The following is a 17,574-nucleotide window of genomic DNA, read 5'->3' on the forward strand; positions in this document are numbered from 1 at the left end:
CGTTTGGATACTGTGGAAGAGCGTGGCCAGCTGGCGCGGTCTCCAGGCGACTTTGCGTCTTCTTAGGGCAGCTTGCTAGGTTGGCAATGATGTGACGTCATGGTGGAGGTGGACAGTGCTGATCGAACCAGGTCATGTACAACGTTTTGCCAACTGGGCCAATTTGCTGTCTTTGTGATCCTGCCCCGACGATGGCTTTCTGGATCTGTGGGCCGCCTTGAAACCAACTTGTTGGATGTCTTGGTCAAAGCGCCTGTGGCGCTTTGACCTAGAGATCTACCGGTCTGGTAGGTACGGTCAAGTGGTCCTTTGGAAAAGAAAGGCTCTAGCTCTGGAGTCTGGGGTCAAAGCACCCCAGAGTTTACAATCTTTCTTTTTTCAAAGGTGCACTTGGCCGTACCTTCCGTATCATTGCGTCCCTGATATGCAGAAAGCCAGTTTGCTTCTTGGTTTTGCTTGTAAGAATTTATTGTTTTCTTCGCGGCATTATTTTTTTATAAAAGAGTTGTATCTTTGGAAATGTTTCACTGCATTAGGATGAGATTATTGCACCTCGACCGGGTGTACGGGGGAACAGAGTCCCTCACGTGGACCCACGACGCCTTGCAGGGTCGGCCTAGCCACGACAACGTTTGTGTGCGCATTGGATTGCGCGAGTTGTTAGCGATCTTGACTGCTGCGTAGTCGCGCGTCAGCATCCTGATGTGGTCATGCTTGAAACATGGCCAGTTTAACACCGCAACATTGCGAAATTCATAGCTTTTCTATTAATATAAGTGTTTAAGGCGATTAAATTAATATTTTATTTGTTTTGGCGCTGATAGCTAGGCATAAAACCTGGTGCGCCTAATTAATGATTTTTTTTTTTTTTTTTTTGAGATCTCACAATTCGAGTCTCGCACTTGTGCTGGCGCTACCATAAGCTGTTCATTTGAAAGCCAGCTCTAGGCAGTCTTTCAGCCGGCCCCATTGCGAGTGATTGTCGGATCGGCCAAGAGCAGACCAAAGATGCCAAATGGATTGTCTGCAAATGGATCGCAATGACGTCATATCAACGCTACTGAGCGCGCACACCTTCTGCAGCGTGTACATATCGATCGGCAAGAAGGAATGACCACCGGCAGGATGCAATGACGTCAAGCGCATGGCATGCACGTGGTGGTGGCATCGCTCCACGAGACGACGCCACAGTGGAAAGTGCCTCATCCCGAAACGCGAGACGTCCCGGAGAGTCCCATCAGACCCGCGTCAGAGCCCAGCACCGTCTGCTCGGCAGGTTGGGGGTTCCGCACTCTTCCCAGCGTGCAGGGACCCCGTGGTCCCGGCTGTGGCAACATATGCGAAAGGGGGGGGCCTCCTCTGCCCCGACCTTGGAGCGGGCTGCACCCCCCGGCGTGGGAACGGAAGGGGCGCCCCTCTGGGTACCTGGCCGCCTAATAACTCTTTATCGCTGCCGTAAATTTGAGCGGGGTCACGGGAGGGTCACTGGGGTCATCGGGGAGGGTAGCCTCCCCTTTTTTATGCGGCGGCGGGCAACCCCGTGACCTTAATCGGGCGCCGACGCTTATTTATGGAGGGGACTCCTTCTTGGATGCTTTATTGTTTATCGTTCCTACCTATTTACATCTGTACAGGAAGACACGGGGGGAAGCGGGAACACTATCTACAGCAGGGGGTCGCTGCCTGGGGCGCAACCGGTTGAGAGTACAGCTTTCTCTCTCTCTCTTCCACTCAGCGGAGAAGCATCTGTCGCGGTCTCGTGGAACTCGAGCCCGGGTGCACTGCACGCGTGTCTCAGAACTTTTGTCACTATCTTGGTGACTCTTCCGGTGGTCGAAAATTGAACCCGGGTGCCACGTTTCATTCCATTGTGTTCACTGGTCTGAGAGCCGCTCCTCGCGCTGATGGGTGGTGGCAACTGGAGAATCTTCGTTGTGGTTGTCTTTGGGCAACCTGGGCCATCGGACATGTTTATGTTCTTACGCGTCGTCAGCATTGTTGTACCTTTTTTTTTTTTTTTTCGCCTCGCTGAAATGAAATGTTGCAGACGGAATTTATGTCGATTAATTAAGGTGTTCTGAAAGTCGCCCTGCGGGTTCTGAAGAATAGCGTCACATCATAACGCTAAATAACACTGCAATTTTTTTTTGTTTTTCTTAAGTTGGCGGGAGTCGTGATTTTTTTTGCGACTTGGGCGAAAAAAGAAACGTGATTGTCCAATGACCCGTCCGTGCATGAACCGAGCTCACAACGGCCTCTCGAACGTGGCCCTCCTTTACGAAAGCTACTGGCGTCGGCGTCTTTCCCTGAACGAGTCCAAGGGCGATATGGCTGTCGATTTGGCTCATTGCCCTTCTGGGGGTGTCTTTCTCCTTCCGTCTACTTGTTGGCCTTCCGGCGGGAAGTTGTCGGCGTTTCGTCGTCGTCACTGGGGTCCCGTGCAGTACGCGGAGTAGGTCCGGACCCTGTCGTAGCGGGCCCCCGGCACGGCGTCCGTGTGCTTGCTCGGACACCTCCAGCCCCGGGGACACTGGCACAGGGTGCTGGCGTTCACCTCTTCCACACCGGGACGCTTGCGCACCGTGAAGAGCCGGCACGGCTCCTTGCGCTGACAGCGCAGACGCTGTAAGCACGGGAGAGTCACGTCAACTTATTGGAGCACACGGAGCGCATGGGACGAGGAATGGTAGAACGAGAGAAGAGTGCTGACTGACAAAAAAATAAATGAAAGATTAGACGTTAGTTGCGTAGACGGCAGGAGTATCGGTTACAAGAAATTGTATTCTTTTTACAAGTGATCAAATTACAGTTGTGATTAGTTCCTGATAAATGTATGGGAATAATTTCAAAATTACTCCAAAAGTTAATCGATTACGAGTCATATGATTACTTGTGTAATGAGTAGTATACAAGTCTACGACCTTTAATGGACAAGAGGAGGGGATATAAGATAGAAAGCAAATGCAAATTCTATTTCAGCAAAAAAATAATAATCACCCAAGTTTTTTTTTTTCTTTTTTTGTAGGCATCACGAGGCTTGAGTAGAAAGACGTGTTGTTATTTTTCGTCCTTGCGTTTATCCTTCCAGCGTTGTCTAATTCTATTTGCGCGTTCACCTTCGACATCTGCATATCATGTCCTTTTTTACGTAAAGAAAAGTGCGGATTGTCATCTGATCTATGTCATTACAATTTCCCACGTGTAGATAGTTTTGTATTGCTAACCTCCGCTCTACTACCGCTTTCTCTGTAACCCTCACGGTCTAATAAATAGAAAACAAATAAGCTACGCGACGAAAAACACCTTACTTGCGAGGTGTACGGTTTTTGTGGCGTCACCAAGTATACAGGGGAACTAACCCATGAAGGTGTCACCTCCATGGACAGTTCTGGTGTCACCGCGAGTGTCTGAGTTCGGGAGGAAATTTCCCTCCTTTCGCTTATGGTGTTCTGCCCGTATCGAAACAAAACAAAGAAATCATTCCAATGGGAAGCGCCGTGCCAGTTCTTGGCAATCTTCACGTCGCTTCGAGGAATCGCTTTCGCTTACCGCTGTTCGGGCCTACCTCGTTTGCGATTCTTTGCACGACCGTGAGACTCGATGCGTAAGCCGAGCTCGGCGGTCGCGTGTCTAAACAAGTTAATCGAAGATTACTTCTATCCTCTCTAATCAGCCTCGGCCTGTGCGAGGCTGGGAGCGGTTGCTTAAATAAGGGATGTTGTCGAAAACCGTTTTACTTGCTTGACTCTTTGTCCTATCAGCTAAAGGTTATCATAGAGCTTTCAAGGACAGCAGGACTGGAAGGTGCTGCCAAGAGAGCTGGCACACCCTGATAGCGTCTGCGAATATCTTGCGGAAATTGTCAAATGCAACTAATCCTGCCTTGTCCGACCCATCGGTGGCTGGGACTCTTGTATAAGTAGGACAGGCCCTGGTGGTCTCTTGCGTGTTGAGTAAATGTCGTTCCTTTTGGCGATTTTGTTTCCCGAATCGAAACTCCAATTTGTAGTTTCATAAGATGATCTGTACTACAACTTCTGCGTGTCTTTCCCTTTTTTTCTTCTTTTTTTTTTTTTTTTGCTTTTAATTTTTTTTTTTTTTTAGCCTTCAGTTTTCTGTTTTGTTTCTTAAATGTCTTAGATTATGTTTTAGGTAGCAAACAAATATCAGTTTAACACCGTGATCGAGTGTGCATATGTACATAAAACGTTGGTACTGAAAAACGGTCGGCTTTTGACGCATACTTGTAAGATTAAAATAAGGTTAAGTAGGACTCCCACGCTCGGGCTAACTGGGCCGAACCGTCAAATTCCACGACGGTGCCGTCATTCTACCAACAGCCGCTTGGTCAACGATCGTAATTCATCAGGTATCGTCAGGAAGGTCTGACGAACCATGAGCCATCATCAGGGAGGTTAGAAGGACCATGATGAAGATCTGACAGGCCAAGAGCCACTCACAGGAAGGTCTGAAGCACCATCAGGGAAGTCTCATGGGCCATCGGATGGGCCATCAGCTCAGGATAAAGCCCCATAAAGTCCCCTCATTTCATTCTTATTGCTGCCACGCCTAGTTAGGTGTCTTAGAAACTACCGTTGTAGCCTCCATGGCAAATGATCTCAACAACAAAAAAGGCCACTTACGCTGATAGGTGAGCAGGCGAATGTGTATCGCAGCGGCGTCCTGGGATCATTCTGCGGCCGATGCTTGAAGATGTAGGCCACTGAAGGTCCAGGACAGAGACAGTGCACCGTCTGCCGCATGGTTCCGTTTCCGGGCGACGCCTCGACGGTCCACACGGCGTCCCTGAAGTAGCGGCACCTGGGCAGGTCCCGCACGGGCTCGCACGTCTTGAGCAAACGCCACTTGTCCCGCACAGTGTAGCCGTCGTCGGCGTCCAGGCCTCGCGGGCACGGGGCGTCGTTGGGGCAGCGACACTGTCTCTCGACCCAGGGGGTGCCGTAGGTGTCCACGCGGTTGCAGACGGCGCGTGGACCGCACTCGGGAAGGTCCGCCTCCGAGCGCTGTCGAGGAGGAGGAAGCAAAGCGCGCCAGTTTTAGGATCACGGGCAGAAAGATCAGCAGTGGCCATAGTAAGAATGGCCGAATGAAGTCTTCTGGAAGCCTCCTTCCAAGCTTCTGGCTGGAAGCAAGCTTGGAGGCATAGAAGCCTTGGAGTTGCTTGTCGACGTCTGACGTCTTCAAACTTAGCCTTGAAGATGTTCAGTCTCTTAGCGAAGCGTCCGCTCCCGTTTTGCGGCTTTAAGAAGACAGCGATGGCCCGTGGCAAGAAGCGTCACGGGTCATAAAATATCTTCGATAGTCTTAGGTGCCAACTACTGCCGTCGTGCAATTTAATTAATGATTACGTTATAGGTTTACGCAGCGTAAGTGAGACGCATACACGCGCCAGTGTCATATTACGGGATAATTCAAAAGCACTCGAGTTGGGCCTGAGCACCTCGCTTGTCCACAAAGCCACAGTGACCATGAGATTACAATGGATTGATAAATATGTTTTGGCAAGATTAACTGTGGTGTAACTGTCCGTATTTTCTGTGGCCACGCTAGTGGGGCATGAGCACTTCCAAATTTACACCGGCTAGTGAAAGCACTTCGTTTGCATGTAGCCAAACCTTGCAGGCATAATTATTAGAAATGATTCGCACAAAAATTATCGTTTGATTAGTTCAATGCCCTTATCTGATTGTACATCTTGGCTGGTGATAATGTTTAGCAGATATGATCAGTACTAACTAGACGTTTGCTGATAAAACAGACGCATCGATAATGCTTTTTTTTTTTATTCGTACGCATCCTTTTTTTTTTTTTTTTTTTATGCGGCGTTTGTTGAACATAGGAAATGGCCTATAGTAGGATTCCCAAGAAAAAATGAATAGTAGTTTCAGCGTACTGCGCGTAGGACACGTTCTCAATCTGTGCCCGCTTCTAGTCTGAGATGATTGCGTTCGCGAGCGGCTACCCTATCCCCTCAACGTCCAGATGCAAATTCTCAAGAGGAAACACTCACGGCGATTTCCTGTAGCGTGGGTTTATAATAAGACCTCTTTCTTCGTACGAGTGGTCGGCGAAAGACACGTCTACGTGGCCCCTTGAGTTAACTTTATAATAAGCTTTAAAAACCGGCGCAGATGACGGTTACACTGGACCCCTCCCACGGATGTTGTCCCAAAAGGAAGGCCTCGGTGGAACTCCACCTATACGTGCTTGGTGCTCGAAGAAGGGCACGTACGAGGCCGGCTATAACCGGCAACTTGTTTGGGCGGCCGCCTTGTGGCGCTTCCTTTCGTACTGATAGCTTTTAAGATTATATCTCTAGACATATAACTCTATGTTAAATAGATGTTAAGAAAAAAGAACACTGGCTAGGTGGCGCAAGTCGCCGCCCGATTCAAAGGGTTCAGCCTCATCTATTCATCCAGGGGTGTGCCTAAATTACAGAGTGTTTCCAACTGCTTTCAAACTTTCGCTTTCACAACGTTTTCCTCACCACGCGACGGTGCAACGCATGCGCACAAGCGACCAAGTAGTGCCCGGGAGGCGCCCACCTTTAATTAAATTGCAAATGCTCTCCGTGGTTTCAGCTGCTGCTTCCACTCTTAAATCTAAGCTCCCCACTGCCCAGTCCCGGCGCTCGCGCGTGTCCAGCTGCGGCAAGCAGCAGGTGTCCTCCGAAAGTGGCATCGTCTCCTTTTCCGTCGCGGAACCGAGGAAAGAAAAAATGCGGGTGGGCGACGGCAACACCAACACCGGCCGGCGATCTGGGTCGTACCGAAGCCCACGCTGTGCATGTGTTCCCCCCACCCCGGAATGGTCTGGACGCGGGACGATCCAGGCGTGGTCCATTCGAGATTCGCGCCATTCTTTGCGGTCTCGCGCTCGCCGCCTTTGACCGGACTGTATACGGCGGTGCGTAACGCTCGGGCATCGAGCCGGGGCTGGAGGGCAGGAGGGCTCTAGCATCTACGATGCCTCACCCGGCTTTGATTGCTCGATAGAACTCTGGTACGGAGGTCGTCAAGCTCGAACTCAGGAATGGTTCCTGAACCCTAGACACCGTTGGAAACTGGTGACATTTTCTGATATACACACGAATATATGTTTTTATGGTTGTCTCTCCTCGTCCTTCACGTGTTCTTCCACGGATGCCGATCCGAAGAGTTATTCGACTGATTCGTTTGCCCTGGAGTACTGAGGGCTTGTGTCACATGCCTCGGATGGATATCTATGCCTGGAACATCGTGGCACCTCGGTATTGGGTTGAAGCTCCTTGAGCATCAATCCAGTGCCAACAACATCTTGAGGTGATTCGCGTTGCAGTTTTATCCGTGTTTAGCTCTCGAGGTCGTTAAACTTGAATTTCGCAGTCCGTGCAACGCGCGCACTAATTATCGCACTAGAACATCTCGTGTCTCTTCGCAGGTTCCAGTAGAACGCAGAGCGTCTGCATTCATTTAGGTGGTCTAGTTTTCGACCCGTGTATTGCATGGCGGTTGGTTAGCACATCCGGTGGTCCTCCATCTTGCGGTGTAAAGATTTGTTGAACATGGTTACGAATTGGTTAAACATGGTTACAAAAAGTGAACCGCGCCGAAAAAAAAATTGAAGACACGGACGTGGCATTGCTGGGAACGAGACCCCATAAAAAGAGCGAGCAGAAAAAAGCACCGCGATATTCTAAAGCCTAAACGCTGTTGCACGCCGAGGTGACTACCTGTTGACGCTTCTGTTTCATATGTGGCGCCCATTGTCCGACGACGCAGAGCGGAATGACTTCGGAGACAGTGGCGACCATTGCAAGACGCCGCGCCGTCCATACGCGAGTTGTGCGTGCGTAGCTGGCCGCCTTTCATTAATTCCCGAGTGAAACGTAGTAGGGTTGTTTTCTTTTCTTCGGCCCGGTGAATGGCGCACGTTGGCCACAAACCGGTTCTCCTTGGCGGCCACGGCGCTCCTCCGAGGCTGCTGCTTGCTGCGGTACCTCCTTCCCCTCGGGCCATGTTCCTCCCGCGTCTTCGGGTGGAGAACCCGGGGTGGGGCAACAAGGGGAGCAACCCCCAGTTTCCCCCCTCATCGCGACCCCTCTTCTTCCGACCCGAGCTCGTTGTCTTCTCTGAACGGTCGACCCCTTGAGACCCGAGTCCAGACCTCGGAAGGGACTCTGTCTCAGCAACGGCCGACGAGCGTCCACGATATAGAGCGTTCCAGTAGTCGCCTGTCTTCTGGGCGCTGCCATCTTTGGTTGCTGGACTGTGCAACGCGTTGTGCACATGCGCAGTACTAGTTCTCTTGTGCAGAATTGGCAGACGCCGCCGGCGCGTTAACAGCCCAATGACTCGACATTTTGTTTTGTCGAATGAGAAGAGCTGGGAAAGTGTTGTGAAGAGGCGACTTTGGAGATTCAGTTCTCGCAGGTTCAGGATGACTGTTTACACTATGTGGTTAACAGTAAACCTTTTGCGTTTTTTTTTTTTGTTGTTGTTGTTGTTGTTGTTTTTACACTTTTGTTTGAGTGCCCGGAGCGTCCGTTCGAAAGGCGTTCGAATTTGGAGCGAGAAAGTGACGAAGGAAAACACCTGAATGGTTACCCCGTTGAGATTTTACGGCGGTTGGCGCTGTGCTTGGACATGTCGCCGCAAAAGGCTGGGGAACCGAAAAAACAAGAAAAAAAAATGGGAACATGTGGGGGTCGTCCCACGTCGGTTTCCCGGGAAGCCGTGGGTCAGTGTCTGCCGACGCGCTCTAAAGAGACGCGCCCACATTCGCCGGCGCCTTTCTGCGCGAGCGCTTTCTCTGCGCTCTAATTGGCGAGAAACTTCGGAATGTGGGCTGCTGTCGTTGGCATCACACCTCGTTGTCTTCGAAAAAAACTAAGCAAACAAAACTAAAACAAACTTTGCCAGCCATAGCATCTGTTCATCGAAGCGCAATAGGTTCTAATGGCGTGTGGTTGGTGTCTATTGAAATTGCCATTAAGCTAATCATCACTCTAATGAGCTGATTGACTTGACTACCCAAGCATAACTTTATAAGAAAAACAAAAAGCAGAACGTGGTGATGGTAAATTTTGTAACCTGTATGGAGAAGATTTACAACAGTAAAGAACCGCTTTTTTTACTTTTTTTTTTTTTTTTCGTAGCTCTGGTTGACATTTGGTTTCGTCGTAGCCACTATGAGTACTTTCGCCAACTTCTGGTGTCCTCACCGCTCTCGTAGATGATGCAATCTGTCCGCCTCGTTTGAATTAAGTAACCACGATCCTGCGAGCGCTACGAGCCTGCAGTGTTCTACTGCGTGATGTCCAAACGGCAGGAAATGAGTGCTCTAGATAAGCGTGCGCGAGTCGGACCTTGGCTGAGTAAACGACGAGCCGCCGCGGAAGCAAACGGCGCCGAGACCTGTCTCGAAGCTCGCGCCGCAGGTGCTCGCCTCCCCAAACAAGGCCGCTGAAGGGAAGATGTTGTGCGGTCCTCCACTCACCCCGGTTTGGTAGAAGAGTCTCTGTCCGGTGGCCGTGTCGCACAGCGTGGCCAGGAGCGTGGCCAGCAGCAGTCCATGCGCGGTGGTGGCGGTGTCTTCGTGCCGCCGGCGTAGCCTCATGGCGGCGGCGGATTCGGCCGGTGGGGCCCACTCGACGCGCACTTCATTGAGGCCGACGGCGTTGTGGGGCCGCTGGTGCCGCCGGGGCCCGTGTACGGCGGCGCTCCCCGTCGGGGGGGAAGAGGGGGGAGCTTTGTGAATGGTGGGGGGGCAGGTCCCCCTCTCCGCGCCGCTCCCCCCTGTTTACAAACACGGGGGTGAGGAGGAAGGCCCACGCTACGCGCTCGCTCACTCACTCGGGACGTGCTGCCTTCGCTCGGACGTCCCGTGCCTGGAGTCTCGGTGGGTTGGTCCTCGTCGCGCGGCGGGTTGTTTCGGCGCGCCCCCCTCGCTGTCTCGGCTGTCTTCTGCCCCCGAGCGTGCACCCCCCCCCCCCTCCCCCAGGGTTGCGTACTTTGGGACCCGTGCTCGGTGTGGCACCTCCCTGAAAGGACACCAAAAACAATTTAGAGGGTTTTTTTTTCTTTTTTTATGATTATATGTTACGATTGTGACGACCGCTGGTCCAGCTCTATAGACTAGTACGTGACTTCAGGCGCGTTGCTGTGCCCCCTCTTCAAGGTCACGTGACACTCAATATGCATTGGATTGCCTCCGATGGCTTGTAGCATCTTTGGTTGTAAGGTAGAACAAGAAATATAAAAAGTTGCAAGAAATTTTTTTTTTTTAGGGGTGTTTTTAGCGATCAAGGTTGAAGTCAAATTTGATGTAAGAATTTTAGATAGCGCTATGACCAAAAAGTAAGAGTGCAAACGAGTCGGTGTAAATTTAATGTAAATACGAAGAACTCCGAGACTGAGGCGAGGGAAGGACGGCACGGGCACAAAATCTTGAAACCGAACTTGCCCTGTCTCGAGAGTGTGTGCGGCGATCGTTGTGGCACGCAGGAGGTGAGAAATCGTGCCCTTGCACTACCGACCGACACTGCTGGCCTGAAAGACTCGGAGAAAACAAAATGTTTCCGTCGTCGGCCCGAGTGACCGACCGCGTCGCGACTGACGGTCGAGGAGCGTGACTCGAATTTTCCCGCTAAATTTAGCGAACAGATTGTGTGTCACGTGGCTTGACGGCACGTGACGTCAATGCTCCAGCTAAAGTTGGCGGGCAAATACTGGGACTGACCAGATGGACGGACACATTTTCTGGATGAAGGGCGTTCCGTTCAAAAGCATTCCATGATTGCTTCCAAATGCAATGCGGGCCTGGGACCTGCCGCACCTGAGACGGTGCAAGAGAAATGTTTCGGTGAGACCTTCCCTGCCGGGTCGGCTGCCCCGGCGGACACGTAACCGTGTGCCAACTCATTAGCGAGTTTTAGAATAAGGGGCCCCACAGCTTTGGGTGGCCCAAACAGCTTTGGGTGGCCCAGACAGCTTGGGGCGTCCCAGTGCGCACGCGCAGAACTTCTGCGCATGCCCATTGCAATGCCCCAAGCCGATTGGGCCACCCAAAGCTGTGGGGCCCCCTATTCTAAAACTCGCCATTGCCAAAGCTGTTGCAGAGACGTAGTGCTAAGCCTCGGTTTGCTTTTTTTTTTTTTTTTTTTTTTTTTTTTCGTGGCACGGTCTTATTTGAGATCGCGAGTGACTCGAAGACCAACTATTGATTTTAAGTACCGAGACGGCTCGAGTGCTGTTACTCCGAAGCGTATACCTTATTGAAAAGTCTCCAATTGTCACTTTTGTCCGCGTTCGAATCCAAGCTTTATTTGGGAGCAGAGATTTGGTAACCTTCTTGAAGGTTACCCTTCTTGCCGTCTCTTTATCCACCCGATGCCCGAAGGTGCCGGCCATGTTCGTTTGGTGCGCGCGACAGCACGCGACCGACTCGGAGTCGTCATCTTGGTGGCCAAACGACAAAGATAAAATTCCTCCGAATTTTTCTTCTTCTTTTTTAATGGTTCGCAACCACGAAATCGGCGCACGAAGAGCCGAAGACGAAGATGACGGTCTCCGTGGACTCTACACCAGTCGTGGCAACTATCAAGCCCAGCCGGGAAGTATACGGGGCCCACTCTATCACGGTCGTCCGTGCATACGCGCTGGCGCGGCGTTGGCGCCGACTACCGCTCGAACGTCGACTGGGGAGAGGAACACTTTTCCGGAAATTACAGTCATTGGGAGTCCTGCAGAATGCGGTCCGGCGATGCTCGTCGAGGAGGGGAGGGGGAGAGCGCTCTGGCAACAAGCAGGCTCTCCAGCTGGACAGGATATGGCGCAACGTTCGCAGAAGTAGTCTTCCCTGCTTCTTCGCCGCGCGGAGGAGGTGATCACGATCTCGTGTCGTCCGTTCCTAGGCTCGGGGCACCGCGAATCTTGGCAGTGCGGTGGAGGCTACGGGCTTGCTGGACCAATCGCACGTGTGTTCCTCGTCACGTGATCGCGCTCTTCGTGGCCAGGCGCAGCGAGAGGAGTCGGGTGGCGAAGGGGAGGTGGTTGTGGTTGGTATACGGCGGGCCGACACCCTCCTACCGCGTTGAGGGGTGAGTGGAGTGTGTAGGGACACCCGACGACCCACCTTGGGCTGCTTGCTGCTCGTGACTCCCTTGGGGGAGGACGTGGTCGCTGCTGGGGTGTCCAGCCTTCTCGATGGATACTCTTGAATGGGCGACGGTGAGACCGTCGGTGTCGGCAGGGTGCTATACGGGCCGGTTCTGGTTGGTCGATGTCGATGTCATGGCTTGCACATGATGTCATCTTACCAGACGTAGGAATGACAAAGTGAGCATCACACACGGGTCTCGAGTGTTGTCTACTTTTTTTTTCCAAGTCTCGGGTGTTTAATATGTTGAAAGTTCATCAGCTCGCCTTCACTGTAAAAAGTAACTGCGTAAGAAACAGAAAAGCCTAGACGGCTCTCTTGCCACGAATTATCTGCTTCCGTCATTTTTGTTTAAAAAAATATATAATCTTTTCAGTTCTTGTCTTTTCTGCAAAATGACTGACTTTTTGTTTCCCTGCCTAGTCGAAAAATGATTTCGGTTCCTAAAAATGTAACAGTTTTTTTTGTAAAAAGAAAAGAAAAGAGCGGTGTGTGTTTTAAAAGTTTGTAAAAACGTTTTTGTTTTTTTTAGCTTGCAATGAAAGTTGTTTTTATGTACTTTATACCTTCTACTGGGTAAACTTGTATGCGCAAACACAGAGGACGAAGGAGTGGACAAGTTCTCTTGTCCTTGTCCACTGCTTCATGTTCGTCCTCTGTGTGTGCGCATACAAACGCGTAAATAATTTTTTTTTTTAACTATGACTTTATTCACTGATATCATGATCATCCATAAATAAAAAAAAAAATTCTGTTTTTTTTTTACAGTAATTTGACTTTGTTTATTCTGTTTATTTGCCAACAATTGTTGGGGTGTAATTATAACATAGCTCCGTTTTCTTACAGATAACCAGACGTTTTCTAAAGTGTTAATTCCTAAAAACAAAAAAAAAACGACGTTTTTGTGTAATAAAACTTTTTTTTCCCCGATAATACAAGTATCTTTACGCTGTTTATTTGCCAAAAACTTCTGTTCTTGACGAATAACATAAGCCCTGTCCTTTAAGTGATAAGCTTGTCTACCGTTCAGTCTAACGCAGTGGTCTCAAACTCATTTGAGTGTATGGGCCAGATAGTCCACACTGGGAAGGCCGAGGGCCAACGTTAGACCTGGGGGAAGGGGGGGGGGGGGGGGAGGGGGGGAGGGGGGGAGGTATCAAACGATTTGAAACAGAAGAGACGTCGTGCTCTATGCTTTTCGTAAACTCAGTTTTGTTAACGAGGTTAGTTTCGCCTAACATCTTTAGCTTTGATTTCTTTATATCGGTACTTTGGGCCCTGCCTGATATGATAACAATAATTAAAATCGCACTGCCCCGCCAATGTGCTCACATTTTTAATAGAACAAGAGAGCAAGTACACTGTCATTCCCGTTGCTCAATTCACTCTGGAATTAACCAAGCGCGACATGTCTCTAAAAGCAATCGGAATTTGGCAATTTTACCGACGATTTCCTGTGTAACACCCATACTTCGTCTTTTAATTGTGATATATATATTTTAAAGGCGAGAGTCCCGAGCTCGTAACCTTGTCTTCGGCAGTTGCTCCTGCTGATGGAGAGTTCGCGCAGTCGAGATGCTTCCTTCAACGGAGAGCTCGCGCTTGCAGCCCAGTAGCGAAATGGTTGTACATTACAAAAAAAAAAAAAAAAAAAAAACTGGGAAGCCAAGCATAAAGTGTAACAAAGGACAAATGAACACAGGTAAGTAATAACTGTATGAATACGTTTAAAAAAGGAAAGAACTACTTTTCGAGCGAAGGCGAATCGGCGAGTTCAGATCACGATGGCGCACGCCATTTCTAGTGCTCAAGACATGGATGGATGGATGGACGGACATTACTGGCCTTTGTAACGGGCGGTAGCTTGCGCCACCTAGCATAAGTTTAAAAGACAAACATTTGATTCCCTCCGCCCTTCTAAGCCAATTTTCTCCCCCTATCACCAGGTAGTCGCAGTCGAACCGGGACTCGTAGCTGGTTGCCAGCGGGCCGCGTCCCAGCGATTCGCGGGCCGCATGCGGCCCGCAGGCCGCGTGTGTAAGGCCCCTGGCCTAACGGAACCTTTGACGAATTTTTTTCAAATATTTCCTGTTATATTACAAACTTTATTTTTATTTTTTACAGTATGCGTGTTTTTAGTGCAAGCCACGTATACGCCTTTTTCACAAGGGCGCAGCCATTTTGAATGTTGTCACCACTTCTGGTATGCGCCGCTGGAAGGTGTTCCCCCAAAAAATGGGTGATTGTCACGAATTCTTGTTTCGCCTCAACTATATATTTTTTTTTCGCGTATTCCAGGTTGAAATGTTTGATCATTTTTGCGTCCCGCATACCAGATTCGGAATTCATGTGGCTGAGAGCGACTCCAGCGAAACCGACGCCGTGTAGCGGCAACGCCGAGAAGCTCAAGAGAGCAGGTCGTTTTGACTCTGTCGTCTGCTGTCGCTGCTTGGTTCTCGTAGGCAGCATAGAAACAAACATAGTTTCCAATAATTATTCTTACGCTTCCACCGTGTCATTCCTGCGCACTGACTAGAAGAAAGTTTCAACCGTCGAAAAATCGATTTGCTTTTATAGGTAACACCGATTTTACGCTGCTGTGCAAGAAATTTATGGTGGTCCGCATGCTCAACGACCTGCTCTCGTCTGCCATTTTGCCTGACCACCGCGCCCTCTATAGTTCGCTGGAGTGGCGAATAGTGCGTGGCTTGCACCTGACGTCATCACACCTCGCTACTGCTCTTGCCGAGGGAATACAGATAGACCGATCTCACCAGCTAGTTTGAGTACACCACCGCTGCCGATGTGCATCGTGGGAGCTGTAGTCTTCCTGCACGCGCGACAACCCAGCTGGAGGTTTGCGCGAGCAGACCACGAGGCAGCATGAGCTGTCACGTGAACTGGCGTCTGCCTCCTTCGAACTACAGTTATGGCGGTGTCACGCATGCGTGGAACGCTTGGTGAGATCGGTCTATTGGATGGTGCGAGATGTACGTTTGCAGAAGGTAGGCCACTCAGCAGCAGGGTCACCATAGTCCTTAGGGATGTCGAAAACCTGTCCAGGTTCGAGTGCGACGACCTGGTTCCTCCGACTGGCGGAGGAAAAGTGCAATATTCGTGTTGTTAATTGTTCTAGATTAATAAACTAACGAATGCTTTAAAAAATCTTCGCTTCGCTTTTGTAGGAAACTGAGGGGCGTGTTGGTTTAACGAGAACTGAGGCCGAAAGAATAAAACGCACATTTGGGGGATACGGACGACCAATCTTTCATCTCGTAACAACATTAACGTAAAACGAGTTGAAAGATTGGTCGTCCGTACCCCCAAAAGGTGCGTTTTATTCTTTCAGCGTCAGTTATTTACGTTTGTATTACGTAAACGTTGGCAATCTTTTTGTAAAAGATCATATAAATTCGTTTTTAAACTATCTGTTTCGTAAAATTCGAATAGTTTTCCGTGGAAGTGGGACTATACGCTGCCCATAAGTAGGACTTGGTCGAACTTGGCCACAAGTTGGAAGCTTCCGCCGAACCAGTCGAAGCTCAGTTTCGACCAAAGTTCTCGACGCCCCTAATCATCGTACCCTTTTCCAGAACGCCCAACAATAATCTCACCCTGCGTATTTCGAAAAAGATTTTTTCTTTCTTTTTTATATATATATACAGGGTGTCACAAAAGAAAATTTACACTGTCTTTTTTACCGCAAAAATAAACTAGGCATCCCCGAACGCTAATTCTCCGCCCAAAGGTAGAGCTAGAGGTCACAACCAGATGCCAAAGTTTCATCCCGATCCGATAACTCAATCAAAAGTTATAAGTGATTTTCTGAAAATTTCAATGGGAAAATGGAGCCCATTTTTGCCCGTTTTCGGTTTCTAGTGCCATAGAGCCCCGTGTGTTTGAAAAGTCCGTCGGCCGCCATTTTCCCATTGAAATTTTCAGAAAATCACTTATAACTTTTGATTAAGTTATCGGATCGGGCTGAAACTTTGGCATCTGATTGTGACCTCTAGCTCTACCTTTGGGCGGAGAATTAGCGTTCGGCGATGCCTAGTTTATTTTTGCGGTTAAAAAGACCGTGTAAATTTTCATTTGTGACACCCTGTATATATCCGTGGAAAACAGCCTCAGAGTTTTGTCGGGTTCACCGTCACGTTCTACCCGATTCGCGAGCATGGCGAGGTTATCGCCCAACAAGCATCCTCCTGTCTAAAAAGAAAAAGAGAGACGCAAATAAGAGAGAGAGAGCGAGTTTATAGCTGTTTGGTCTCGAGCCGTGTACGACGTCAGGCAGAGGGATCCGTCCATCCGTCCGCCCCCGCGGAAACCGAGAACGCACTGGGAGCGAGGGAGCGGCGGCGGAAGGGTCAAGGTCTGCCAAGGTCGCGCTGGGTTCCCCCCCCTCCCGCCCTGCCACCTGTCGTCGTGGGGTGGAGAGGGAGGACTGCGTACGGATCACGTGGCTTCCCCGTGGAATGCGCACGTGTGGAGACACCTGCACGGCAACGCCCGACCTCGCCCGACCGACGCCCTCCGCCGGGCCAGCGCCACCTCTGCCATAACTCCGCTTCGGGCCCAAGCTGGACTGGAGCGAAAGGAACACAGCTGAGCCAATAGGGCGCCGAGCGTGTGTCATGTGACCTTACGGTTTGGTTCCGCGGAGCGCCAAGTCCCTCGATACATTCGTATTGACGAGTGGGCTAATGGATAGTTCATTCTTAAAAAAAGTATGACAGACAACGGCTCGGCCGTTGTTTCTCAGTCTTGTTCTTATTCTGGCCGTATCCTCCTTGTGCTGTTTATTTTTTTTATTTGAGTTTACTTTGCAAATATGTCATGCAAAACACAGCGTGGAAACACTGAGACGCGTTAGTTTATTTCACAATAAATCGGGCTAAACAAGGCCAAATTTTTGGGGCATTCTGTAGAAGACACAATTTTCGAGAAAAGGTTTAAAACAAATTAATATTGATTTGCGTTTTATCATATACCCAGAGAATTACAGTCATCGGGAACATAACCTATACGCTTATTGACATATTTTGTGACTGTCGTCTAAATTATTCCGGGGGAACATTGCTACGTTTCTTCTTGTTGTTCAGTTTCATATTCTCAGCGCATTTCGCGGAGAAGCGCCGTGAACGTTGGCGATGTTCCTGTTCCTGATGCCTGAGAACGTTGGCGATGTTCCTGTTCCTAATGTCCGAGAACGTTGGCGATGTTCCTGTTCCTAATGTCCGAGAACGTTGGCGATGTTCCTGTTCCTGATGTCTGTGAACGTTGGCGATGTTCCTGTTCCTAAGTTCCGAGAACGTTGGCGATGTTCCTGTTCCTGATGTCTGAGAACGTTGGCGATGTTCCTGTTCCTGATGTCTGAGAACGTTGGCGATGTTCCTGTTCCTAAGTTCCGAG

General features: G+C 49.9%; 2 protein-coding genes across 2 annotated transcripts in view; one reads left to right on the forward strand and one right to left on the reverse strand.

Annotated features, from left to right (window-relative positions):
* Positions 1-17,574, forward strand: part of LOC8051506 (elongation factor-like GTPase 1) — a 117,023-nt gene that overhangs the window by 75,654 nt on the left and 23,795 nt on the right. The window lies entirely within an intron of this gene.
* On the reverse strand, positions 1,581-9,712 carry LOC8051505 (protein giant-lens). Its single transcript, XM_029972772.4, has 3 exons — positions 9,502-9,712; positions 4,644-5,024; positions 1,581-2,623 (listed from the first exon to the last, which is right to left on the reverse strand). Exons 1-3 carry the CDS (start codon positions 9,619-9,621, stop codon positions 2,426-2,428), a joined length of 699 nt encoding a protein of 232 aa, XP_029828632.2. The 5' UTR covers positions 9,622-9,712; the 3' UTR covers positions 1,581-2,425.

Source organism: Ixodes scapularis, unplaced genomic scaffold (assembly GCF_016920785.2).
Source record: "Ixodes scapularis isolate PalLabHiFi unplaced genomic scaffold, ASM1692078v2 PGA_scaffold11__112_contigs__length_91849675, whole genome shotgun sequence".
Classification (NCBI taxonomy): Eukaryota; Metazoa; Arthropoda; class Arachnida; order Ixodida; family Ixodidae; genus Ixodes; species Ixodes scapularis.

Excerpts from the sequence above, each read along its gene's own strand:
- LOC8051505 (XM_029972772.4), bottom strand. The coding sequence starts at position 9,621 with ATGAGGCTACGCCGGCGGCACGAAGACACCGCCACCACCGCGCATGGA. Across the intron at positions 5,025-9,501 it reads GACTCTTCTACCAAACCGGG|CGCTCGGAGGCGGACCTTCC; the intron begins GTGAGTGGAGGA and ends CCTCCTCGACAG. Across the intron at positions 2,624-4,643 it reads TCGCCTGCTCACCTATCAGC|CGTCTGCGCTGTCAGCGCAA; the intron begins GTAAGTGGCCTT and ends CCGTGCTTACAG.